Here is a 27939-nt window from a genome sequence, read left to right on the forward strand (position 1 = left end):
AAAACTGAAAAACAAGTAGGCCAGGTGACCTTGAACCTACCAAACATGTGCTGAAAGACCAGGTTGTAGGAGAATGTGGTGGTGCAACTCCCTGAATCTCTGGGCCAGATCATCCATCCAGGTAGGATGGCAAAGGGAGAGACCCCGCAGCAGAACCAGGAGAGAGCGGGACTTGGAGCTGGGGGTGTCTTACCGAGGAAGAGGAGAACTGGGGAAAGATAACAAGGACAACAAGGTTTGGGGTTGACTAAGACAAAATCTGTTAAGGTGAAACATTTCCCCAAGGAAGCATAACCTCAAAATACAAAAACATAATTTTAACAAATCTACACAACATCTCTGCAGAGAGGTATAACTCTAAAATACAAAAAAGTTCATTTTGGTAAATCTAGAACCTGTCCACAACAGTATCTCCATACCTGTTTCATAAATGTATGAAAAAATATTTCCCAGGGAACCTCAGCCCCCTCATCTGTCCCCGGCCTCAGCTGGCCTCTCTCTTACCCTCCTCCAGCCTCCTCCATTCTGTCTGTCTGAACATCCTGCTTCAGCACATGGTGACAATTAGCACTAGGAATAAGTACATAAATCAGAGTAAATCAACCTGGATGATCTGGAATATTATTCTTTTCAGTTTGTTTCCCATGATAATGGTCTCCACTTTTTCTAAGAAACATTTCTTGGAACACTTTATTTCAATCGTGCCTCCATCCAGTAAGTATTTAATAAGAATGGCACAGCACTGAGTTCACTGGGGCAAAACAAAAACGTATCTAACAAAGATCTTACAATCTACCAGGCCAAATAAGAAATGCATACAGATAACTCTGTGACAAGGTAGAAAGTTATGGGTGGTTCAGATAAAGGGCAGAGAGGTGTGGGGTAGGTGATGAAATGAAGAGAAAGAGAGAGGGGATGTCCACTGGGAAAATGGTCAGGAACAGGCCAATTCCTCTTAGTTCTGGAGGGTAGAATGGAGACTGATGGGGCATGTGGGAGGGGCCAAGTTCCAGAGAGGCATAGGTTAGTTTGGAGGGTGAAAGGACTTCTGGTCAACTCCAGCTGTTCAAAAGCGACAGCTGGGCTTCCCTGGCGGCGCAGTGGTTGAGAGTCCACCTGCCGATGCAGGGGACATGGGTTCATGCCCTGGTCCGGGAAGATCCCACATGCCGTGGAGCGGCTGGGCCCGTGAGCCATGGCCGCTGAGCCTGCGCGTCCGGAGCCTGTGCTTCGCAGCGGGAGAGACCACAACAGTGAGAGGCCCGCGTACCGCAAAAAAAAAAAAAAAAAAAAAAAAAAAAGCAATAGCTGTAGAATCATGTGGTAAATGCCCAACCAGTATTCATTTAAATGAAATTCGGATAATCTGTCAAAGTTATTATAGAAGATATTCCATATATTTTTCCCCTGTTGGTAAGAAGTTTGAACTAGAGAGATGCTGTCAGCAACTTCTGACTCTATTCCACCAACAGAGCGTGAAGTGACCAAGCAAGCCTCCCAGATGAAATATTAAAACCTCATGCAAAGATTCTTGGGAAATCAAATATTTTTATTCATTTACTGGATTTCATATACCTAACAGTCCTTAAAACAATTATCAGCAGTGACAAAAACCACATGTAAAATGATAACAGGTGCCCCAAACAGCACCCTCCCCATCACACACGTTTACTGAGAAACAAAATCCTACAGAGTGCTGATATAACTCACTTTAAGCATGACAAGTTTCCTACAGGGCTCCCTGGCAATCAACGCTTCTTCATCCTGGGGCTGAATACTCCAAAGTTTTTGTTCTCTCTTCACGCTTGAAGTCAACATGACAAGTTAATGACAAGTTAGATTCGATCTCCAGTTGATTAAGCCCCAATCCCTCTCAAATGTGCATCCACAAGTAGATGGCTCAATCTATTACAAGCAATGGCTGAAGCATCCCAGTGGGGAATTCAGCCAGCCAGGCCACATGGGCAGATCGTGTATTTGTTTCTAAGCCCAGCAGCCACAGGACCCAAAGCCATAGAGAACTAACAGCTCAGGTCTCAACTGAAAGACTTGCTGAAAGGGGATCTCTTGGGCCCAATGCTTTGATTTTATAAGTTGGCCCATCTTTGGTCCAAACACGCCAAACAGAGATGTCATTTAATGCCCTTGAAAACCAGTAACAAAATGCTAAGAGTACCCAAGAACCTGGGGTTCTCTTTTGGCTATCCAGAAGGTGAAGTCAGCCAGAAGCTTGCCTGCTGGTCTCTGACCAACTCATCTGCCAGAGGAAAGGCTGGTCAGTATCCAAGGCACATGCGGCCCAACCCCAAGGGGTTCCTAGTTCTCCCTCCGTGCCTGCTGTAACCTCTTGGCCACAGCAGTGATCAGAGCTGCTCCCTTTCCACTCCCATCTTCTGACAACATGAATGTCACATCACATCGAGGAGCTAGTTCTTTCACAGTTTCCTGCAATATCCGAGAAAAGCTATAAGAAAGAAAAAGAGAAGCATCATCAGCACTTAGTTGTAGCGTGTATCAGTACTTCTTCCTTTTTATGAATAATATTCCATTGCATAGATGGAAAATAGATTGCTTATCCATTCATCAGTTGATGGTGAGAATGTAAATTGGTGCAGCCATTATGGAAAACAGTATGGAGGCTTCTCAAAAAATTAAAAATAGAACTACCATATGATCCACTAATTCCACTCCTGGGTATTCATCCAAAGGAAACAAAAACACTAATTAGCAAAGATATATGCATTCCTATGTTCACGGCAGCATTATTTACAATAGCCAAGATATGGAAGCAACCCAAGTGCCCATCAATACGTGAATGGATAAAGAAGATATGGTACATATATACACAACGGAATATTACTCAGCCATAAAAAGAATGAAATCTTGCCATTTGCAAAAAAGATGGATGGACCTAGAGGGTATTATGCTAAGTGAAATAAGTCAGACAGAGAAAGGCAAATACTACATGATTTCATTTATATGTGAAATCTAAAAAACAAAACAAATGAACAAACAAAACAGAAACAGTGTTACAGATACAGAGAACAAACTACTGGTGATTGTCACAAGGGAGGGGACTAGAGGGTTGGGCAAAATAGATGAAGGGTATTAAGAGGCACCAACCTCCAGTTATAAAATAAGTAAGTCGGGGGATAATATACTGCATAGAGAACATAGTCAATAATATTGCTATAACTTTATACAGTGACAGATGGTTACTAGACGTTGTGGTGATCACATAAATGTCAAATAACTATGTTGTATACCTCAAACTAATATAATATTGCATGTCAATTATACTTCAATTAGAAACAAAAGATTTGGGAAGTTGCTCTCTTTACAATCTTAAGTTTCACAATCCACTAGCATGGGATGTTTTTCCATTTATTTAGGTTTTCTTTATTTGAACAATGTTTTGTAGTTTTCAATGTACATGCCTTACACTTCTTTTATTAAATTTACTACTAAGTATTTTATTCTTTTTGATGCTATTTTCTTAATTTCATTTTCAGATTATTCATTGTTAATGCAAAGAAATGCAAATGATTTTTGTACACTGATCTTGCATCCTGAAACCTTGCTGAATTTGTTTCTCAGCTCCTTCCAATAGCTTTTTGTGGATTCCTTAGGATTTCTATATACAAAATCATGTCATCTGCAAAGACAGTTTTAGTTTTGCCTTTCCAATATAGGTGTCTTTTATTTCTTTTTCTTGCCTAACTGCCTTGTGTAGACTCACCCTTGATTTTCTGCTTGAGGTCACACATTTTTGGTCTGGTTCCTATAAGCCTCTCCCTTGAATCAAAACTTGCCTGAGAGGCAAAACCACACAACCATCTGGAGGCAGTGCTAGAAGCAGTACAATGTTGAACAGCAGTGGCAAGAGTGGACATCCTTGTCTTCATCCTAATTTTAAGGGAAAAGCATCCAGTGTCTCGCCCCTAAGTATGATGTCAGCTGTGGGTTTTTCATAGATGCTTTTATCAGATTAAAGAAGCTCCTTTATTCCTAGTTCGTTGAGTGCTCTTATCATGAAAGGTGCTAGATTTTATCAACTGCTTTGTCTGCACCTATTGAAATGGTCATGTGGTTTCTGTCTCTTGGTCAGGTCTTGGTTCAAAGGAAGAGGCTTGTAGGAACCACACCAAAAATATGACCCCCAAGGGGAAAATGAAGAAAAGATATTAGTCAGTTATTCTGGATAATTAGTCAGCATCATAGGAAGGGCTAAGAATCAAGGATTACAGTAATAATATGCTCATGTATACATTTCAGCAGGATTGGAAATTTCTATAAGCTTTTATAAGCTTCATCCCCAAAACAAAATATAAAACATTAAATAAAAATAAAAGCTTTCACTGCCATCTTTTCGATGTGCCACGTAGTCTACAGACACTATTTGACTTAATTCTCCTGACAGCCTATGGGGTAGGTATGATTTTTGTCACCATTTTAGAGATAAAGAATTAGGGTCAAAGGGGGTAAGAAACTGGCCCTGGGCCCCCCAGCTTCTAAGTGGTGAAGCCAGGATTCAAACTCACTCTTAATCCTTCTGCCTCCTGACTCTGAGCTCATACTTGTCACATGCTCTGTACTGTGCAAAATAGTCAGTTCTCATTGCTCCCTGTGAGGTCAGGTGAGACTGTGTTAATAATAATCACTTGTATTTACTGAGCACTGTGTAGAGCACTTTTCATGTAGGAACTCACTCAACCCTGATGCAGGCCTAGGAGGCAGAGATTATTACTGCCTGCCTGTTACAGATGAGGAGCCTGGGGTTCAGAGAGGGTGGTGAACACCCCACATCACAGCACTAGGAAGCAGAGCCCCCAGGGCCTGCACTTTGTCTGTCAGATTCCCCAGGGTCCACACTCAGCCTCAGCAGCCCCACCCCTGCCTCTCTGGAGCACTCACTGCGGGTGCAGCTTGTACAGGGTGCCATCCACACCCACGGTGATCTTCAGGTGCTCAAACCCCTGGTCTTCCCTCCTCTTCTCCACGACAGCGGCCAGGCCGGCACCGTAGAGCTCGGCCGCCCGCCGGGACACAGCTCCGCACACCTCCTTCACCACGATGCTGTCCTCACACGTGCTGTCCAGGCCAAGCTGCTGCAGGATCTTCCTGACCTGGAGGAGGGCCAGCCGATCGCTGCAGGCAAGCAGAGCAGGACGTCAGGACCTATTCCTGGGGTCCTAGAACCCGCTCCGTGGGGCTCACAGGCCCCCATCCCTAGATGCTCAAGCGGGAGGGAGAAGAAAATGATCCAAGCAATGGTAAGATTGGAGCAGGATGCCTTAGAAGCTGAGACTCAAGAAGGTCTGCCACCCCCAGGAAGTCCCATCATCTTTAAAGAATAAAGTGTGAGCACATCATCTTTTCAGGATCAAAAGAGGATCATTTTTTAGCCTAAGTTAACTCCTGTGTAACCATTTAGGAACCTCGGGGCCCAGACAGGCTGCTGGACCCTCAGCTGGGTGCTGTGGTCCTCATACAGCTGGAGAGAGAGAGCAACCCCAGGAGGCAACCCTATGCCCAGCCAGGCCCTTATTCTTTTTATTTTTAAATTTCAAATCTGCCGGAACCTGGTGTGACAGCGGCACATCCAACATAGGGCCTGTCACATCAAGCCAAGCAGGTGAAATTGATCACGAGTCACCTTTCAATCTGAGACAAGAACTTGGTTTCAAAGATGCCCCTGGTCCGGAGACGCTCTGAAATCCGCCCTCTGAAGAGAAGACCCTGCTTGGTCAAGTCAATCAGGATCTGCCGCACAATCTCCCCCAGGTACATCCCACTGGTCATTTTCTCGTATCTGTTTAGAGAAGAGGGATAAGGTTGGCGAGAGCAGGAAAATCAGTGCTGGTGAGTGGTGTGATCCGAAAGGATCACAAGTCAGAGTGTGGAAGGCATGCCATTGGCATCCACCAGCTGCCTGGGTTGCAGTGGGTCAGAGTGGGCAGCAGGCCCAGAGAAGTGCATGCAGGAGACAGTATGATGTGGGAAGACCAGGCTTTGGAGCCATATTGAGCAAGAACTAGGTCCCAGCTCTGCCACACATTAGTTGCATGACCTGAGCAAGCACTTTAAACCATCATCTATAAAACAGGGAGCAAAACCCTGACCCCACAAGACTGTTGGGAGGCAACCGTCTGGTGCACAGTAGACACCAAGCTAAAGTGAGTCCCTTTCCTGGCCCCAAAGCTAGTTCTCCTTGGCTTTGTATTTGAAGAAATCTGTTCCACTAGAGCTTTTGCTCCATGAGATAACACATTTAAACTGTATGCACACACCAAGGGTGGTCCAAAATGTTAGCTCCCTTCCCCCTTTCTATCAGGCTGTGAGCTCCAAGGCGGAAGGTGCAAGAGAAAAAGGAGCTTTGCAATCGACAGGCACTGATCAGGCACGCTGCCCAGGTATGTGTGACAGTATTAGTAACAATGATGCAGAGCTGGACTGCCACTGCCTGCAGGGTCACATGGAAATCTGAGTGTGCCTGAGACTTACGTGCTGGACTTGTGTTCTCTTAACTGCTCAGGACCTCATCCGTCTAAAGAACTGACACTTAGACAAATAATGGTGACAGCAGGTGAATTCAAGTATATCACTCCCTTAAACTCTCACTCCAAAACTGTGAGCTTCCAGTGGATTCAGACATAAAACTTGGATGCCCCAACTTGGGATTTAGAGGTAAGGCCCTTTGTTAAGGTCCCTTGTGTTTTGGTCCCTGGTTCAGCTGGGCTGACCACAATTCACCTGCCTCCCACCTACAAAGACTAGTGCCAAAGGAAGGTGAGGGACCACCAGGGCTGGTCTTGGTCTTGTCGAGCCTCTTCCTATTGAGTTTTCTCAGTTCAACAGTCAGTGAGGCACCTGTGGCCCAGGCATCCCATTACATTTCCTATCTGCTCAAACTTTCCACTTGGATATCATCCATCAGGATAAATGTATATTTTCATCTTATATTATATAGTAAGACACTGGGTTTAGTTGTGACAAAGACCATATGGCCTGACAGTAAAACATCTACTATCTGGTCCTTTACAGAAAAAGTTTGCCGATCCCTGTCGTAATGGATGGGCTCAGGCTAATGATCAATCCACCACACGCTAGCTCTATCCCTGTCTACCCCTTTCTCTCCTATTCAAGAAGGTATGTGAGAATGCAAGTGAACATGTACTCTGTTTTGTGTTTTTTTTAAACCATCATTATTTTCAGTATTTTTAGTATGGTTATCAATTGCAATACACCTCACAAAGTGACTGTGACCCATGCTGGGACACAACGTCATGGCTGAGAACCAGGACTCCCACCCATCACCTGCAGCCACTTCCCCACCCCCAGAATAACAGAGATCACCAACCTGGCAGCCTGCTCTTGAAAGACTAAGGATGTTGACCTCTAAACTGGACCTACTAGAAGCCCATCTTGAGAGGGCCCAGTAAGTCACCATGTCCCACCTCTGGGACACCCAGTCCACAGTGAATGGACTTTTTGACAACCTCTGCCTCACTTCCAAAGCCACCACTAGACCTTATGGTACATTGTGGTAATTAGAAAGAGGCTCACCTTCTTTCTCTTTGTTGGAAACTTGTCATAACTTTATGCTTTCGTTCAAATAAGACATTTCACTAACATCTGATGGAGAGTTGTCATAAATATACAAACTATGGTGTCTGTAACATGAAAATGGCGCCCCCTTAGATCTGCTGAAGTCGTACACTGCACAACCTGCATAAATGCACACATCTGCCCTCCTCACCTCTGTTTGCCAGGATTCAAGGACCCCTCGTCCACCTCCTTGTCGTACTGGGTCCGGATGTCATCTAGGCAGCCATTATCTCCAAATCCTCCCCACTCTGTGTTTATGCACATCTTCCCTTCATCCCCTTCCACCAGTTCAATGTTCCTCATCTCCTCCATGTAGCACATGTTGCTGCCTGTTCCTAAAAGGTCAAGATAGGACTTTAGTCTTCAAAAGACACCACTACGTCTTAAAGAGCCAGCAGGGTACAGTAGATAGGAATTTAGGTTTGGAGTCAGATACAACTGGGTGTGGACTCTAGCTTTACACTCATAGCTGGGTGACCCTAGACAAGCATCTCATCTTTCAGAGAGCCAATTACTTCATCTGTAAAAAGGAAATAATACCTGCTTTATAGATTTGTTATAAAGAAAAAAGAAATGAGACGATGTTCGTAAGTTTCCTCCACATAGAATTGGTACCTGTGATATCATTATCCTCCTCCTCCTTCTCCTCATGATTATTGATAAGCCACAGGCACACCAAGTAAGCTCCAAGCAGTCACAGAATTAGCAGTCAGAGCTGGAAGGGACCATGAGGAATACCTGGTCTTGGATAAGTAGACACCTGGCATCTGAAGGCCACCCTCTTCTCCTTTGTCCATGACCTGGTCTCAGAACTATTCTCAACACAACAGTCCAGGCAACTATTATCATCAATCAAACAAATCTTACCTCTTTGTCCTCCTAGATCTAGCCCATCCCTTCCCACAGATGAGGAAACTCAAGTCCAGACAGAATAAGCAACCTGCCCAAGGTCACAAAGTAGGTAAGTGTTGGAGTGAGATGAAACCTCTTAGTTGGCATTGAAGACATCTCAATATATCCCCATCTCCTGTTCTATGTACTACTTAAACGCAGGAAGCCCAGACAACCAGCTGGAACAACTTTCCCAGATTCTGTGATTACTTAACCCGTGCCTGTCACTGAGAATGCCCATCACCCCTGTCTCCACCTGTTCAAATACCACCTGTCCCCTCACCTGTTAGAGTATCCCCCTGGAATCGACCCTTGCACTTAAACACTGCCAGACTTTTCCAAAAGACCCTTAAAAGGCCTATATCATACCTCAGGCCACTCCCTTCTTCTCTCCTAGGTTTCTTTCCAACTCTTCTCCATCCTGTGCATCCTGACAGCCAGAAGAGGTCAGAGAACAGAGGAGGTGCACGTTGGAGCCAACATGAAAATCTAGCTCCCTCAGCCCCGTGCCAACCTGATCCAACTGGGGTCTCCTTCCTCCCAGAATAATCTGCCCCAAGGCGCTAATTTGAAAGTCCCCTCTTTCTACGTTATTCTCCTTCCTCAACAGAAAAGAAAACCTTGGCTTAGGACCCTTAGGGAAAAAGATGTTAAGTAAAGACTTGAGAATTAGGAGACCTGGAATCCCAACCTTAACTCTGTCTCTACTTTGGAGAAAGCTGGCTTCAGAACCTCTATGTAATGGAACAATGGCCCCCTGCCCTTCACTATGTTAAAAGGGAACCTCTAAAAGATCAGATGGGAGTAGGCCAATAGGACATGCCTGATCACTTACCTGCAATCAGGCCAACCTCACAATTACGATCTTCATAGCCACAGGTCATCATGGTCCCCACTGTGTCATTCACAACTGCGACTATGTCCAGGTCAAACTCCTGCAAAGGAAGCAGCTCTACTATAAGTAGGATGTGCAAGCCAAACAGGCTCAGGAGGGGCACATCAGCCTGATGTGGGCAGAGGCCAGAGTCACAGGGCTGGGTATAGGATGGCAGAGCAGAGGGGCCTCGAGGAAGGGGCAAGGTCAGGCATGAGCCTTAACACCGTAACGTACATTTCTCCTCTTGATGGCTTCCCTGAGCATGTCCACCACATCTTCCCCTTCACAGTCAGTAGCCTTGAAGCCTTTGGTCCACTCAATGAGTGTTCCCTGTAAGAAAGGAGGGCAAATTCATTTGCGCAATAGTTTGCTGGGACCACTACACAATCTCAGCATCAAATAGATGCAAGGCACTATAGCTGACGGGTAGTCAAATGCTTTTGACTGTGCTTCCATCTGTAGCCCTAACACTGGGCCCAGAGGTGCCACAGAGCGTGATGCTCAGACAAGGTCTACTGCTGAGGAATAATTGCAGCAACTCATATTTATCAAGGGTCAACGCATGTTCCCTGGCCATGACTGCACAGAACAAAGGCCAGTTCTAATTTACCCAATCAATCATTTCTTTGTGATAAAGCTGCAAAATGTTAATCAAAGCATTGTTTCACAGGAAAAACTAGAGGCATCCTGTCATTCCAACAATATGGATCTATCATCTTGTACATCAATATAGGAAATGCTCTACAACCATAAAAACATAATGCTTTAAGAGACGTTAGATGTTAGAGAAAGATGCTCACCATACACTGTTAAGTGAACTCACATTAAACAAATATAGATGGTGAATTATTCTATTATTATTTTAAAACTCACACACACTCAAATCTGGAAAAAGGCCTGGAACAATGCACACACCAGGGGGTTGACAGTGGTTCCCTCTGTGTACAAGATTACTGGTACCTTTTAGTCTCTCCTTTTTGTTTGCCTATATTTTCTAATTTTCCTAAAATTAGCCTGTATAATTTTTATAATACCGAGAAAAAGTATTTCTAATTTTTTTTTGAATTTTATTTTTTTAATACAGCAGGTTCTTATTAGTTAGCTATTTTATACATATTAGTGTATATATCAATCCCAATGTCCCAGTTCATCCCCCTCCACCACTTCCCCTCCTTGGTGTCCATACATTTGTTATCTACATCTGTGTCTCTATTTCTGCCTTGCAAACCAGTTCATTCTAGATTCCATATATATGCGTTAATGTACGATACTTGTTTTTCTCTTTCTACTTACTTCACTCTGTATGACAGTCTCCAGGTCTATCCACATCTCTGCAAATGACCCAATTTAATTCTTTTTTATGGCTGAATAATATTCCATTGTATATATGTACCACACCTAAGTCTCTCTTCTGGGAACTAGTGGTTACCAGAAGGGTGAGGAGTGAGGAGAGGGGCAAAATAGGTGAAAGGGATTAAGAGGTATAAACTACTAGGTATAAAATAAATAAGTTACAAGGATGTAATGTACAGCACAGAGAATATAGTCAATATTTTGTAATAACCTTGTATGGAGTATAAGCTATAAAAATATTAAATTACTATGTTGTATACCTGAAACTAATATAATATTGTAAATCAACTCTACTTCAATTTTTAAGTCTCTCTTTTTTCTCCCCAGCCATCAATGGCTTTGCTCCCAGCTGTCCACTGGTCTCCCCTCCTTCTTAGCTGTGTCTTCATGAACCTGTCAGAACTGCTGGGAGAGAGGCCTGAAGGCCCAGTGTCCTGAGTCAGGAGGTGCACCTGTGCCCTGGATCATTCAGGACCATGGACAGCTGCACACAGCTTCCTCCTTCCCATGTGTATTAATTTTTTTTTCAATATCTTTATTGGAGTATAATTGCTCTACAATGGTACATTAGCTTCTGCTATATAACAAAGTGAATCAGCTATATATATATACATATATCCCCATACCCCCTCTCTCTTGCATCTCCCTCCTACCCTACCTATCCCACCCCTCTAGGTGGTCACAAAGCACCAAGCTGATCTCCCTGTGCTATGCAGCTTCTCCCCACCAGCCATCCGTTCTATATCTAGTAGTATACATATGTCCATGCCACTTTCTCACCTCGTCCCAGCCCATCCCTCCCCCTCCCCGTGTCCTCAAGTCCACTCTCCACATCCACATCTTTATTACTGTCTTGCCCTTAGGTTCTTCAGAAATTTTTCTTTTTTAAGACTCCATATATATGTGTTAGCATACAGTATTTGTTTTTCTCTGTCCGACTGACTTCACTCTGTATGACAGACTCTAGGTCCATCCACCTCACTACAAATAACTCAACTTTGTTTCTTTTTATGGCTGAGTAATATTCCATTGTATATATGTGCCACATCTTCTTTATCCATTCATCTGTAGATGGACACTTAGGTTGCTTCCATGTCCTGGCTACTGTAAATAGTGCTGCAATGAACACTGTGGTACATGACTCTTTCTGAATTATAGTCTTCTCAGGGTATATGCCCAGTAGTGGGATTGCTGGGTCACATGGTAGTTCTATTTCTAGTTGTTGTTGTTTTTCTTAATTTTTATTCAGGCATAATTGCTTCACAATGGTGTGTTAGTTTCTGCTTTATAACAAAGTGAATCAGCTATATGTATATATATATCCCCATATTTCCTCCCTCTTGCGTCTCCCTCCCATCCTCCCTATCCCACCCCTCTAGGTGGTCACAAAGCACCCAGCTGATCACCCTGTGCTATGCAGCTGCTTCCCACTAGCTATCTATTTTACATTTGGTAGTGTATATATGCCCATGCCACTCTCACTTCATCCCAGCTTACCCTTCCCCCTCCCCATGTCCTCAAGTCCATACTCTACGTCTGCGTCTTTATTCCTGTCCTGCCCCTAGGTTCTTCAAAACCACTTTTTTTTTTTTTTTTTAGATTCCATATATATGAGTTAGCATACGGTGTTTGTTTTTCTCTGTCTTACTTCACTCTGTATGACTTCACTTCTTATGGCTGGGTAATATTCCATTGTATATATGTGCCACACCTTCTTTATCCATTCATCTGTCGATGGTCACGTAGGTTGCTTCCATGTCCTGGCTATTGTAAATGGTGCTGCAGTGAACATCGTGGTACATGACTCTTTCTGAATTACGGTTTTCTCAGGGTATACGCCCAGTAGTGGGATTGCTTGGTCGTATGGTAGTTCTGTTTCTACTTTTTTAAGGAACCTCCATACTGTTCTCCATAGTGGCTGTATCAATTTACATTCCCACCAACAGTGCAAGAGGGTTCCCTTTTCTCCACACCCTCTCCAGCATTTATTGTTTGTAGATGTTTTGATGATGGCCATTCTGACTGGTGTGAGGTGATACCTCATTGTAGTTTTGATTTGCATTTCTCTAATGATTAATGATGTTGAGCATCCTTTCATGTGTTTGTTGGCAATCTGTATATCTTCTTTGGAGAAATGTCTATTTAGGTCTTCTGCCCATTTTTGGGTTGGGTTGTGTTTTTAATATTGAGCTGCCTGAGCTGCTTATAAATTTGGGAGATTAATCCTTTGTCAGTTGCTTCATGGGCAAATATTTTCTCTCATTCTGAGGGTTGTCTTTTCATCTTGTTTATGGTTTCCTTTGCTGTCTAAAAGCTTTTAAGTTTCATTAGGTCCCATTTGTTTATTTTTGTTTTCATTTCCCTTTCTCTAGGAGGTGGGTCAAAAAGGATCTTGCTGTGATTTATGTCACAGAGTGTTCTGCCTATGTTTTCCTCTAAGAGTTTGACAGCATCTGGCCTTACATTTAGGTCTTTAATCCATTTTGAGTTTATTTTTGTGTATGGTGTTAGGAAGTGTTCTAATTTCATTCTTTTACATGTAGCTGCCCAGTTTTCCCAGCACCACTTATTGAAGAGGCTGTCTTTTCTCCATTGTATATTCTTGCCTCCTTTATCAAAGATAAGGTGACCATATGTGTGTGGGTTTATCTCTGGGCTTTCTATCCTATTCCATTGATCTATATTTCTGTTTTTGTGCCAGTATCATACTGTCTTGATCACTTTAGCTTTGTAGTATAGTCTGAAGTCAGGGAGCCTGATTCCTCCAGCTCCGTTTTTCTTTCTCAAGATTGCTTTGGCTATTCGGGGTCTTTTGTGTTTCCTTACAAATTGTGAACGTTTTTGTTCTAGTTCTGTGAAAAATGCCATTGGTAGTTTGATAGGGAATGCATTGAATCTGCAGATTGCTTTGGGCAGTATAGTCATTTTCACAATGTTGATTCTTCCAATCCAAGAACATGGTATATCTCTCCATCTGTTTGTATCATCTTTTTTTTTTTTTTTTTTTGCGGTACATGGGCCTCTCACTGTTGTGGCATCTCCCGCTGCAGAGCACAGGCTCCAGACGCGCGGGCTCAGCAGCCACAGCCCATGGGCCTAGCCGCTCCACAGCATGTGGGATCTTCCAGGACTGGGGCACGAACCCGTGTCCCCTGCATCGGCAGGCGGACTCCCAACCACTGCGCCACCAGGGAAGCCCCTGTTTGTATCATCTTTAATTTCTTTCATCAGTGTCTTATAGTTTTCTGCATACAGGTCTTTTGTCTCCTTAGGTAGGTTTATTCCTAGGTATTTGATTCTTTTTGTTGCAATGGTAAATGGAAGTGTTTCCTTAATTTCTCTTTCAGATTTTTCATCATTAGTGTATAGGAATGCAAGAGATTTCTGTGCATTATTTTGTATCCTGCTACTTTACCAAATTCATTGATTAGCTCTAGTAGTTTTCTGGTAGCATCTTTAGGATTCTCTATGTATAGTATCATGTCATCTGCAGACAGTGACAGCTTTACTTCTTTTCTGATTTGGATTCCTTTTATTTCTTTTTCTTCTCTGATTGCTGTGGCTAAAACTTCCAAAACTATGTTGAATAACAGAGGTGACAGTGGGCAACCTTGGCTTGTTCCTAATCTTAGTGGAAATGGTTTCAATTTTTCACCACTGAGAACAATGTTTGCTGTGGGTTTGTCATATGTGGCCTTTATTATGTTGAGGTAAGATCCCTCTATGCCTACTTTCTGGAGAGTTTTTATCATAAATGGGTGTTGAATTTTGTCAAAAGTTTTTTCTGGGCTTCCCTGGTGGCACAGTGGTTGAGAGTCCGCCTGCTGATGCAGGGGACATGGGTTCGTGCCCCGGTCCGGGAAGATCCCACATGCCGTGGAGCGGCTGGGCCCATAAGCCATGGCCACTGAGCCTGCACGTCCGGAGCCTGTGCTCCGCAACGGGAGAGGCCACAACAGTGAGAGGCCCGCGTACCGCAAAAAAAAAAAAAAAATAGTGTGTATACATGCAATAAAATATCACTCAGCTTTAAAAAGGAAGGAAATTCTACGTGGATGAGCCTTGAGAACATTATGCTAAGTGAAATAAGCCAGTCACAAAATAACAAATACTGTTATGATTCTACTTATATGAGGTACCTAGAACAGTCAAATTTATAGAGACAGAGAGTAAAATAAAGGTTACCAGGGGCTGGGAGAGAGGCAAGTGAGGAGTTATTGTTTAATGGGTATAGAGTTTCAGTTTGAGAAGATGAAAGAGTTCGAAAGATGGATAGTGGTGACAGTTTCATAACAATGTGAGTGTAGTTAACGCCACAGTACACTTGTACTTTTTAAGTGTACCAGTGTACACTTAAACACAGTCAAAGTGGTAAATGTTATATCTATTTTACCACAATAAGAAATGGTAAAATAAACAAAGCAAAACTAGTGTGTACATCATGGGGACATTGACTGGATTAGACAAAATCTTAACAAATCTTTGGTGTCATTCTTATTATTGTCATGAGCTCTCTGGCTGACTTGCTGTGCTGACCAGAGTTCTCTCTATAAATTGAGGAGTGGTGTTCTGCTTTTATGCCAGTCTTGTAAGTTTGGTTGACATAAGCCTATCAGAGAGCAAGAGAGAGTACTCTGTTCTCCATAAGCTGGTGAATGGTGCTTTTATCCAAGAATTCCAAGAAAAATCTTGTGATGTACATTTCTAAATTATTATGAGTAATGTATTAAAATCATTATCTGTGATGTTCTTCAATGTCAACTAGGTAAGTGCCTATGTGATAAACTCCTGAAATTCTAATATCAGGAAAGAAATGCATTTCTTCTGAGGCACTGGTATGCTTTTGTTCATCAGACAAGAAAAACCCTACGACCTACTGCATTTCCCTGTTTACACAGGAAGACCCAGGTAATATTGTAGACTAAGAGTTATAACTGGCCTTAACTGGTCCTTACCTCTTCTTATCTCTCGATAATATGATTTGACCTCTCTTTTAACAGTAGCCTTATCCAAGTGTCCCTTTATTGTATAGTACACTAAATTATTTTGTAAACTTCAATCAAAGAAACAATAATAATGAAAAGGGGACACAGTAAATAGAAGAAACTTAAATGGTCCAAATTCTCGATCATGTCTCCCCAGCTGCCCTGAACCTGAGACCCCGAAATAAAATGAACAGTGACTCAGAGCTGTCTCGAGATTCCCCAGGTGTAGGAGGAAATGGACCCACCAGGCTGGGCCGTCTTACCTTGTCAATGCTCGCCTGCCTGCAGGGAAATGAGAATGTGAAGCCCAAAGGCAGCTGGGCTCCCTTGAGGCCCATGTAGTCCAGGAAGTCAGCGATGCACTGCACAATGTGGTCAAACAGCTGCAGGCAGAGAGCGGGAGTCATGCCAGGCCTGCACTGTACAGGGTGGCAGGCTGGCACCTCGGAGTGCGGATCCCCCTGCCCGGCACTTACCTCTTCGCCAGTGCCCTGCATGATCTCCAGGGGGATGGTGAAGATCTTGTTGTACATTCGCACTGACCTCCGTCCGCTTCTGATCTTCACCAGGAGGACCCGGAAGTTGGTTCCCCCGAGATCCAGGGCAAGGAACTTTCCTTTCTCTGTGGTGGAGAAAGTGGGGGCTGCATTCCACCAGCACGCACCGAGCAGGGCCTTGTGTGCAGGCATTGGGAGGAAGAGGTGATGCTGAAAGTGAGCAGATCCAGAGCCTGCCTGCCTGGGGCTCATGGGCCAAAGGGGTATGGCAGTCACCAAGCACAGTGTCAGGGCACTGGGCAGGCACCCTGAGCCCATCTGAGGCCAGCCTGCTTTTCTTGCTGTCTGGTAAAGGCCACACATGATACTTATGCTCAGGGAGGCTCTGAGGGTGAATCCAGGCCAGGCTACCTGACTACAATGGACTCGGGAAGATGCTTCCATCCTGTCATATGGCCTAGAGGAGCTGTTCATCCTGAGCATGAAATGATTCTTCTGTCCTGCTCGCCCCTTCCCTGGATTCTCACAACCCCACCTGACTAATAAGAAACTGTATTGAGTCTGACGTACATCACCGTCCAGGGCCCCCCAGTGCAGTGCCTCTCGGTTCTCTGACATTGCAGAGCATGTCAGTCTGTTCTGTGTGATTCCTCACCTCTCTCCCTGCCTCATTCACTCTGTTCTAGCCACACTGGTCATTTTGCTGTTCCTTGAATTTGCCAACGACCTCACTCTCAGACAGTTCTCTTACCCCTGACGGTGGTCTATTTTTCTTCATAGCCCTGTCATTACATGGCATCACCTGGCGTTTATTTGTCTACTGTCTGCCAGCCCAACAGAACTTAGGCTCCATAAGGGTAGGGACTGTGTTTTCTTCACTGCTCTGTTACCGTGCTTACAACAGAGCCTGACAAGTAGCAGGTGCTTAATGAAACTTTGAGGAATAAAGGCAAAAGGATAAAAGCTATGAAAGAATGAATAGTTGAATAGCGTCTTTTACTGCTCTTATTGTTTTCCCCCCAAGTAGACTCAAACGATACTGGCTCTAGAAAAGATCTTTGTTGTTGAGAGATTCCAAGTACAACTGTGTGACCTTGAGTATGTCACCTAACCCCTCTGAGTCTCAGTTTTGGCATCCATAAAATGGGAATCATTCTCTTTATATAACATACAGAGTAGGTGTGAGCACAAAATGAAATTAAACGTTCAAAAGCAAATTAAAGCCATGAAGCATTTTACAAAGGTCATTATATCTGGGTGAGACTCATGAGATTCAAAGAGGTGGAGTAACCTGTCTAAAGAACTGACCTCACTGTTTTGTGGCTACCGTCAGACGAGCACAGAGGACCAGGAGAAGGATCAAGTATCGGAAAAGTCAGGGGCAGAAAGTGAAGAGAGGGGAGAGGAAGAGAGCCAAGCCCCAGGAGAGAAGAGAGCCAGAGAAGAGGGTGGAAGACAAGCCAGACACTCCAAGTGTCCAGATGGCAGCCCCTGGGAACAGCATGTGGGTCTTCACACACATGGAACCTAACTTAGGTAGTCTTCACTGCCAGTGCCGTGGATCAGCCAAAGCAAACAGATTGAGCAGAGTACTAACCTTCTACCCCAACCCTCCTCCCTCCATTACAGACATGAACCCAAGGCTCTTGAAACAAAAGACCTAACTGGATTTAAGGAGTTTTGATACGAGCTCTGGGTGGCCCATCAGAGAAGGGAGCTGTGCACGGCCCACCTGTGCCATCTGGCATCCCGCAGACGTAGGTGGGCAGCATCTTGACCGTGGCCAGCGGGTGGGTGTCCCTCTTCAGCCCGTATTCGAGCTCAACCCGCATCTTGTCCCGAATGCCCACAAGTTGCTCTCGGGTCAGCCGGAACAAAGCCAGCACCTTGTCAATCTGCTTCCGCTGGGCCTGCACGCGGGAGGCCACTGCGGTCACCATGGCGGCCCCCTTGGTGCTGCCACTCTCCGACAGGAGGAAGCGGACGTCACAGTTCGGGACCAGTTTCCTCACCACCTTGTGCAGGCGTTTTGGGTATCTGGAGGTGGGGGGGGATGGCAAAATATGTAAAAATCATCAAGGCCCGGGCCCAGCCAATAGGAACAGACACAGGTGTAGCAGAGGAACGGGCTCCCGGGGAGCCCTGCTGGGCCAAGGCTCACCCCTTCAGCTGCTGGATGGAGGGGGAAGATGGAGGTGACTAGGGGTAGGGACCAGGGCAGCTGGGACAGTGGAAGGGACACTTGGAAGGCTCAAAGAAGTGGTTATTTTATCACTAATATTGTAAGCAGTAGGGCATGTCCACACGTAATGTATTGGCTGAACATCATCTCTGCCCAAGGGGGAAGGGTTCTTTCCCTAGCTCTTCCCAGGTGTACCCACCTGACTTCCAATAACACCTCTGTTAGTCAGAGGGACTTTTGTGCTCCCTCCTTCTGGGAAATTCTCATTTCCCTGTTTGTTTACTGTCTGCCAACCCAACAGAACTTAGGCTCCATAAGGGTAGGGACTGGGTTTTCTTCACTGCTCTGTTACCGAGCTTACAACAGAGCCTGACAAGTAGCAGGTGCTTAATGAAACTTTGAGGAATAAAGGCAAAAGGATAAAAGCGATGAAAGAATGAATAGTTGAATAGTGTCTTTTACTGCTGTTATTGTTTTCCCCCCAAGTAGACTCAAACGATACTGTCTTCCTACTGGTATCTTTCATGTGGACTTGGCAACCCCTGCCATCCTGATTTTTCCCCATTTTTAACTGGGTGTATCTTACTTTCCAATCCTACCACATAGCAAGTATTTAATAATAATAATAATGGATAGATAGATGAACAGATGGATAGACAGATGGATAAATACACGGCTTTGCTAGTCGGGCAATTGATTTTAGCAGAATATTCCTTTAAGAATGATCCCCTAAAGCAACCCAGCCAGCTAGATGAATGTAATCTCTGAATTCACCCCTTCCCCTGTAATCTCAGAACCACAGAAGGCAGTTGGGTCCAGCAACCCAGAGAAGCAGCGTAGTTTAGAGACAAAACTGGACTCGGTTCCAAGCAGACAGACTGGACTCATTTGCAGGGGGTGTGGGCAGGCGGCCAGCACTCACTGGGGGTGGATCTTGTAGAGTGTGCCATCCATGCCCACCGTGGTCCGGAGCCGCACCAGCTTCTTGTTCTCCCGCAGGCGTGTTAGGATGGCTGCCAGGGCCGCTGCACAGAGATTGGCTGAGCGGAAGGAAACGATGGTGCAGACGTGCTGGACCGCGACGCAGTCGGCCTCCGAAGGCTCCAGGCCCAGATCCGTGAGGATCTCTCTTGTATTAGCCAGGCCTTCTTTATACCTAGCCAGGAGATAGGAATGAGAGGACCACACTTCTCCATCCCGTGGGAGTCCCCCTCAGAGAGCCAGCATTCCCACCTCTCAGGACTGTGAAAATAAACAGGCTGGCACATAGTCATGTGATAATAATGACGATTTCACCAGTGATCACGGCAGCCACTATTTATGGCACACTATGTGCCAGGTGCTTGTCTAAGGACTTGACATGTGTTAACTCAGCCCTCACAACAATCCTGGGGGGAGTACTGTCATTATCCTACTGCACAGAAGAGGGATCTGAGGCACAGACAGGGTAGGTAACCTGTCCACAGGCACAAAGCTGGTAAGTGCAAGGGGCAGGATTTGAACTCAGGCAGTTCGATTACAGAGCCCACCCCTTTAAGCATCCTGTGCTATACTGCCTTTGACGGAAACTCAGTCTCTGCCAAGCTCTGCATAAACACAGACTCTGGAAGTCAGATGTCACCCTGTTGAACTCAGAATCCAAGCTGATTGCAAAGCTCAGGGTAATGCCAGGGTTTCTAAGCCTGAGGAGCAGGATCCTGGGTCGACTGGGGCCAGCCACCACCACCAGTCAGCTCCCCACTGCACACCTTTGTGTGAGCCCCCTAATCACCAAAGCCAAAGCCAAAGCCAGTCCCTGACAGCACCAGGTAGAGAAGGTTATTGCTACAGCAGGAATTCTTAACTTGGATTCCATGCTTGGGTTTTAACGGGTCCAAGGATGCCCTGATATTATAAGCAAAATGGTGTGCAAATGTGCATTTTGGGGGTAAAGGGTCCAGAACTTAAATCAGATTCTCAAAGGGGTCTGTGACCCTAAAACAGTTATGTCACCGGGCTTCCCTGGTGGCGCAGTGGTTAAGAGTCCGCCTGCCGATGCAGGGGACACGGGTTTGTGCCCCAGTCCGGGAAGATCCCACATGCCGCGGAGCGGCTGGGCCTGTGAGCCGTGGCTGCTGGGCCTGCACGTCCGGAGCCTGTGCTCCGCAACGGGAGAGGCCACAACAGTGAGAGGCCAGCACACCGCCAAAAAAAAAAAAAAAAAGTTACGTCACCACTTCAGTGAGGAAAAAGGTAACAAAACATGAGGAGGGTGCAGACCTCCGACAGCAGAATCCCTGGCTGCTGAAACCAACAAGAAGCCACATGTGAGGCATGGCAGGCATTGCTAATCCACCTGAAGCTGTGTCCAGGTATGAAATCGTCCTGTGAAGAAGGAAGATCTGGTTCCTTCTGTGCACCACCACCACGAGCACACCACTCCTTGGTTGCCCACCCTAACCCTCCACAGAGTCAAGGTGGAAGGGACCCTGCCAGCAGCTTACTTCTCCATGGCAGCCACGTGCCGTGTTTCAATCTTGCCCTTAATGTGGAGAGCGGAGGATTTCTCGCCGCCAAACAGGAGGCCTGCCTTGGCCATCTTCAGCAAGATGAGCCTGACGAGTTCACCTAAGTACAGGCCGCTGATCATCTTCTCAAACCTACAATTTGGTGAACAGATCAGTGGCAGCAATGCCTTTGGTTATGCAGTATCCTTTCCCAAAGCCCATGAGCCACAGCCCATGGTTTGGAGCACAAGTAGTGGAAGGGCCTCTTTACAGGTCAGGAGGCCTCAGTCCCTGTCCCAGCTTGGGGTACCCTTGGGAGCCCACTCATCCTCTCTGAGCTACATTCTTCTCACCTGTAAAAGGCGAGGACTAAACTAGAGGAAACCGAAGATTCTTTCCTGATCACAAAGTGCTTGATTCCAAAAATCTTTATCTCAAATCACCCTTGGCCACGGGGGTGCCATTCTCATATTAGGCATAAGGAATCTCAACTTCAGAGACTTCAGGTACTTTCCCAGGATCACCAACCAGAGCATGACAAATCCAAATTTCAAATGCTTCCAACTCCTACATGTTTCTGCCCAAGACAGAAACATGCTGTGTCTGTAAGATGGGCTTGGATAGCTCCAGAGAGGTTCTACAATAATATGGATGAAATATCCCACCAGGCTACCTACACCTGGACTCTCAGTCTGCATACAACAAGCAATTACTTATTGTTTCCCAAGTAAACTATTAAATATAATTTTTATTCTGCAAACATAAGATACAAAATCAAGGGCAACCTGTTTCCTAATCAACTTTATCTATTTCATATAAAGTCTTAGAACATTGCAGAAACAAGACAATCAAAAGAAATCCAGGTTGGGTTTGGGGGAGTGGAATTTATTTTAAGTGAAGTGGATAAGATGAGGATGATAAAGTCCCCAAAAGGGCACCACTTCCTTGGGCTGTGGCTGCTCTGTGTCACCAGTGAAATGGGTGTGTGCTGGGGACCAGGTGCATCCAAAGCAGAAATTTGCTCCCCAGGTATGCACTTCTAGTGTTGAGTGGTTTCTAGGTGGTACTTAAAATATTTATTCACCAGGGCTTCTGGGGAAAATGGTTGATTTCAGGGCTGGGGCTGGGCAAGTGCATGGTGAGCCTAGAGCATCTTACTGTGCCAGAAAACAAGGAAGTACTTAAAGAGTGATGGAATCATGTCAAAAGGACACAGGGACTAGCTTGAAGGAGCTTCCACTGGCTAAATCTGAAAAGAATTTGAATGTCAAAAGAAATATAATAGGAAGGAATTATAACCCATTAAATTAAAAAAGAATCCATATTAGTATAAGTAGATAAATGGAGGAGATAGGAAAGCTCTTACTTATAGTAGAACAACAACTAATAACCTACAGGGAATGATGGATCTAGAAATTCATCAATAGATGCTAAAACTAGAGAGTGAAAGTTTAATGAGAAACAGGATATTTACATAGTCTCAAGGTATCTCTTCACCAGATACTTATTCATTATAGAGGGAATAATAATAACCTTATGGTGCAGAAACCTCTTTCATATCCCCTAAACCAAGTGATCTGAGTTAGCATCCCCAGTAACGGAACAAACAACATGTGCTTCCAGATCCGATGCCCAGGGAAGGACACACACCACTTGTGTGATAGTCCTGCCAAAAATACATCCCCTGAATCTAATCATGAGGAAACGTCAGACAAATCCAAGTTGAGGGACATTCTGTGAAATAAATGGCTTGCATGCTTGAAGATCATGAAAACCAAACAGATATTACAGAAGATTAAAGGAGGCTAAAGAGACACGGCAGCAACATGTAATGTGTGATCCTGGACCTGGACCAGGACAATTTTTTTTTTTATAAAGGACATTAGTGGGGCAGCAGGTGAGTTTTGAGTAAGATCTGTAAATGAGAGATTAGAACTGATTAAGTGTTAATTTCCTAATTTTGACAATTATACTTTAATTATATAAGAGAATGTAATTCTTTTCAGATAATACACTCTGAAGTATTTAGGGGTGAAGGGATATTATGTTTGCAATTTTAGTCTCAAATGTTCAGAAAAATAATTTTATATAGACATATGTGTATTTTATGTATTTTATGTATTTTATGTGTCTGTGTATATACATATACACAGAGAGAGAATGTTACTATTAGGGAATTTGAGTGAAGGGGAATTTTATACTATTTTCACTACTTTTTTGTAAGTCTGAAATTATTTTTTAAAATTCTAAGCGTTTTTTCATTCAACACTTTTTTTTTAACAAACACTTAATGAACTGCAATAATGTGTAAGACCCTATGTGTAGAAAGGAAAGGAAAATCACAGGTGTAGCCGCCTTCTGGGAGCTCAGCATACAGGCAGAGCTGAGGCAGACCCTGAACACTTATACCACAGGTGAGTGTGGGATGGGAGCAGAGAAAGGCTCGGCAAGACGTGAGACTGAGACGGACTCATACCAGGTGCTGCATGATTAGGCCTCGGAGAAGGAGGGGGCGGGGCGGAAGGGAAACACAGACGAGGAGTGTGTGCTTCCTCAGGCTGCACTGGTTTGTTCTGTGGCCACTCATCCAAATGCGCCAAGAAGGCAGGACACCTAGTTCACAGCCGTATCTCCCCTTCCTCTGGACTGAATTCGAATCACTCGATTTCCTTGGCTTTCACTTTCCTCATCTGTCCAGTGAAACTGAAATACAAGCCTTGATTCATAAACTCCCTGTGATGGATAACGAGTCACAGCTAAGAAGCCTCCCAGGGATACAGCATACCTGAGTAAGTGGACATTTACTGGTGCCGATGCCCAGATTACAGCGCAGGGTACTCACAGCTGCTTCCCGGGGTTCAGAGAGCCGAGGTCCAGCTCCTGGTCGAACTCGGTGCGGATGTCCTCCAGGGCCCCATCGTCCCCGAAGGCCCCCCACTCGGTGCTGATGCACATCCTCCCTTCGTCACCTTCCACCAGCTCGATGTTGCTCATGTCCTCCATGTAGCACGCGTTGGTGCCCGTGCCTGGACGAGGGATCAGGGAGAAAACAGACGTGAGGGCTCCCAGCTGGACAGAGACAGCGGGGACTCTCAACTGCCCAAGAGTCCTCTGAACGCATCACAAAGTGCTTTTGATCCACTCCGGGGGCTGGTTCTCGCTGAGGGAAGCAGCTTTTGGCCAGCTGGGGAGTTCATGAGGAATAAAGCTGACATGCCAAGCCTACACTTGTCAGGGTGTTAATGGTTTGCTGTTATCAATGGAGTCAATTGTGAAGAAGTCCCTGATGAATATGTATGAAAGCTGACAGTATATTTACTAAGAGGAGGATGAGTTAACCAAACTTCGTAAATATATTAAAAAAAAAATCACCAACCCACAGTCATATTTTTAATCCTTTCCTTATGCTACTTAGCTTCTTCTCTATTTGATACTAAAAATATTCCTTACTCATAGCCTGCCACAAATTGTTCCTAGCATAAGCTACATCCTTATCTTTGACAGTGATGAGCTATCACGTAAGAAAGCAACATGCCATTATTCAAACACAAACTCACTGCAAGGAAATACCTCAGACACTTGAGTAGTGGTGAGTGGCTGCAGGTGGGCACAATCTGCAGCCAGTAGGTCTGGGACCTATTGGGATAATGGAAATGTGCTAATTGGATTGTGGTGATGGTTACAAAACTCTATAAGTTCACTAAAAATCACTGAATTATACAACTAAATGAGAGGATTTTATGCCTCAGTAAAGCTTTTGTTTTTGTTTTTGGCCACATCGCGTGGCTTACGGGATCTTAGTTCCCCGACCAGGGATCGAACCCAGGTCCCCAGCAGTGGGCTCACGGAGTCTTAACCACTGACTGCCAGGGAATTCCCCAATAAAGCTGTCTTAAAAAAATATTTTTTTTTAAAGTATCTTCCCCTGGCTGATACTCTGGTGTCAGAATTTTAAAGCCAACATGAGAAATAAGAGATGTAGAGAATCAGAGTGTAATAGAATATTTGGAAAACGCTTTTCTCAGAAAGGCACAGACACTGTTTAGGCATGGCACCCAATTGGCAGGTTACCAGACACAGTCGCTAAGATGCACACAGTGGGCAGTAGCAGATGCCATGACAGACAAGCGCCAGGCCCACTCAGAGGTGTGGGGCTCCAGAAACAGGAAGTCAGATCAAGCCCCTCCGCTGTAGAGATCCTGCCCTTTGGGAAAGTCAGGCTGAGGAGAGTGAGTTGGAAATTAATGAAAAGCAATTCAGAAAACTTCCCCCAATAGTGGTAAAGGAAAAGGGAAGCTGCAGGGATGTTTGAGAACAGCCTATAAACCCGGTCCATTTGGCCTTACTGTCCCCTGCACAGCCTTCTCATGGACCCCTCCAGGAGAGCCCCTCCCAGCTCAGGTGTTGGGACCACCCACCAGACACCCCCGCTGCACTGCGGCCTCCCTGGTCCAGGCCCACACGCAGCAACGAAGGCCCAACGCAGCCAAAAAATAAATAAATTTATAATTAAAAAATAAATAAAAATGCACACCCCACTTATCCATCCGCCACCCAACGTCCTCCTGTGCCCTGTCTCCCCTGGGGTAAAAGCCAAAGACCTTCCAGTGACTGTGCTCCGTGTCCTAGGCCACCTGCCCAGTCCTGTCCACTCTCTCACGTGAAAGGCCTTCTACCCTCAGCCTCACTCGCTTTGATTCAGGCTTTTAGGGTTTCTCGAGCACCCCGGACTCATTCCCACCTCAGAGGCCACAGGGACTCTCTTCCTCACCAGCTCTGCTTCGCTCCGTCTTCCTCATCACTGAGGTCCCGGCTCGAATGTCACCTCTCAGCAAGGCCCGGCCTGACCACCGCACCACAGTCACTCTCAGTCACATCACCCTGCTTTATATTCCTTATCGTACTAACCACCACCTGAAATTATGTTACTTGTTTAGGCCTTTTCGGTCTCTCACCCACCTCCGCGCTGAAAGCTTCATGAGCACAGGAACCTTTGGGACTCTCACCACTGAGAATCTGATGCAGAGCACGAGGCCCGGCACACAACGGGCGCTCAGTAAACACTTGTTGAATGAATGCGTATATTAATTTTCCATCTCCCTATGTTGCTTCTTCTGAGTAGAAAGTGCCAATAACCTTCCCACAGCATTTACTCAGAGTTCCCCGAAACTAAGCCCCAAACCAACCCCTTTCACCCTCCTCCACAAAGGAAGTCAAATTGAGTTACCAATGATGACACCAACTTCACAGTAGGGATCATCATAGGCGCACGTCATCATGGTCCCCACGGTGTCATTGACCAAAGCCAGGATGTCCACATCTAAGTCCTGCTGGAACACAAGTCCCAGAGGGCATCAGTGGGTGGGAGGGAGGTGTTATCCGTTTATGTTTCCCCACAGAGGAAGCAAAAGCAGTGAAGGTGCCTGGTTGAGACAATCTCTAGATCCTGCCTTCTGGGTCTGCCTGTAAGGAATAAGGCCTTTGTCAAGGTTCGGGGGAGAGAAAGAGCAGCTGGGAGCTGAAGAGTGGAACTCATGCTCCTGCTCTGCGGGTGAAAGCCTCTGAGCAATGAAAATACGAGGGACCGATCACCAGGACTCCAGCCCATGTTTGAGGGACCCTGAGAAAAGCGTGTTTATCCTAGGAGCAATAGTGTTTCCAGGAGAAAACACCGAAGTCCTTGCCCATGGGGACATTTGAACCAGCCTCAGCCAAGTCCTCTCCGTGGGCACCACCATGGGCTTCCCGTTCTACCAAGTCACCGCGGGTTATTACACCATGGTTCCACAAGGTCTGGGGGAGCATTTTAAAGTGAAATGAAAACAATAAGAGAAAAACAAAGGGTACAAAAGAACATGAGAGCAACTTTAAAGAGAAAAAAGACTGCAAGGGTATACATCAATATATTCCTCATGCTGTCAGGGTAGCAAGTCATTTGGGTTTATTTGTGTACTTCTCAGCTCTGCAAGGAGCACGTCTTGCTTTTATATTTTTAGAGTTCTTTAAATTATCATAAAATGTATTCAACAAACAGAAATACTCAATGAGTAGAGAGTGGAAAGTGGGATCAAGAGCCAGACAGGAGAGAAAGTGACCTTTCAAGCCTCAGAGAGGAAAGGTGGCGGTTGGAACATCACACACAGCATCAGGTCTAACCAAGACCCCCGAGGGGCTGTGGCAGCTGGGGAGGCCCCAGGGAAGTGCAGGTCACCCTTCAACAGTGATCGGAACACTCTCCACATGCCAAGGCTCACAGGTGGGTTCATCCAAATCGGCAGCATCTGTGCTACAGTGAGACCTTCCCTAAGATCAAATCCGTCTCTGACTCTCCTTCGAGGGCAGGCATGTAGGAGATAACCCTCCCCCACATCCTCCCCTCACCCCCGCAAGAGAAAGGGGCTAGAACTGGGAGACCTCCCCACGCGGAGGTGGATTCCTTACCTTGTATTTTCTCATAGCATTGGTCAGAGAGCTCACTACGTCTGTGCCCTGAACTCCCCGCGCCTTAAACTTCTTTGTCCATGAAAGCAGGACACCCTGGGGGAAGATTTCAGATCCAGACAAAATAAGGAAGGCACTCAGTTCTGAAACTGCAGAAATTTCATGCTTAAAGTATATCCCCCTGTGGCCTTCTCTTCTTTAGGCTGAATCACACCAATCCTTTCAACATTTCTCCAGAGGCCTTTTCTAATAATTTTGACATGTTTATTACTCTCATCTGAGCAGTTTGAAACATAATACATAGGGGCAGAAAGAACAACGGCAGCAGAGTCAGAACACTTAGATTCATAAGACATTGTCCAAGTCATTTAACCTCTCTGAGCCTCAGTTTACTCATCTGTAAAATGGAAACATCACTTCCCTGCCTCTGTCACAGGACTGCTCTAACAGAAGTACCGGCATACGGTAGACGCATGATGTGTGCAGAATGCCTGGTTTGCCAGGTCCACAAAGCAGAACTGACGTGTTACCTTGTAAGACTCCCTCAGGGACTTCATTTCAACTTAGAAAAATAGTTCTCAATTTGCATTATCAATTTTCTGCTTACAACTGGTGTTTC

General features: G+C 45.3%; 1 protein-coding gene across 3 annotated transcripts in view; it reads right to left on the reverse strand.

Annotated features, from left to right (window-relative positions):
• Nucleotides 1-1342: 1342 nt before the first annotated feature.
• The window catches only part of HKDC1 (hexokinase domain containing 1), a 51354-nt gene continuing 24757 nt past the window's right edge, over nt 1343-27939 (reverse strand). For all 3 annotated transcript variants that reach the window (XM_060034883.1, XM_060034882.1, XM_060034880.1), the window contains 14 exons: nt 27321-27416; nt 26107-26206; nt 23722-23905; nt 20877-21032; nt 19316-19549; nt 17944-18248; nt 16191-16336; nt 15978-16097; nt 9611-9706; nt 9335-9434; nt 7760-7943; nt 5657-5812; nt 4915-5148; nt 1343-2464 (listed from right to left, as the gene is read on the reverse strand). In XM_060034883.1, the coding sequence (XP_059890866.1) occupies nt 2317-2464; nt 4915-5148; nt 5657-5812; nt 7760-7943; nt 9335-9434; nt 9611-9706; nt 15978-16097; nt 16191-16336; nt 17944-18248; nt 19316-19549; nt 20877-21032; nt 23722-23905; nt 26107-26206; nt 27321-27416 (2259 nt within the window). In that variant the 3' untranslated portion in view covers nt 1343-2316. The remainder of the gene's footprint in view (nt 2465-4914; nt 5149-5656; nt 5813-7759; nt 7944-9334; nt 9435-9610; nt 9707-15977; nt 16098-16190; nt 16337-17943; nt 18249-19315; nt 19550-20876; nt 21033-23721; nt 23906-26106; nt 26207-27320; nt 27417-27939) is intronic.

Source organism: Delphinus delphis, chromosome 16 (genome assembly GCF_949987515.2).
Source record: "Delphinus delphis chromosome 16, mDelDel1.2, whole genome shotgun sequence".
Lineage (NCBI taxonomy): Eukaryota > Metazoa > Chordata > Mammalia > Artiodactyla > Delphinidae > Delphinus > Delphinus delphis.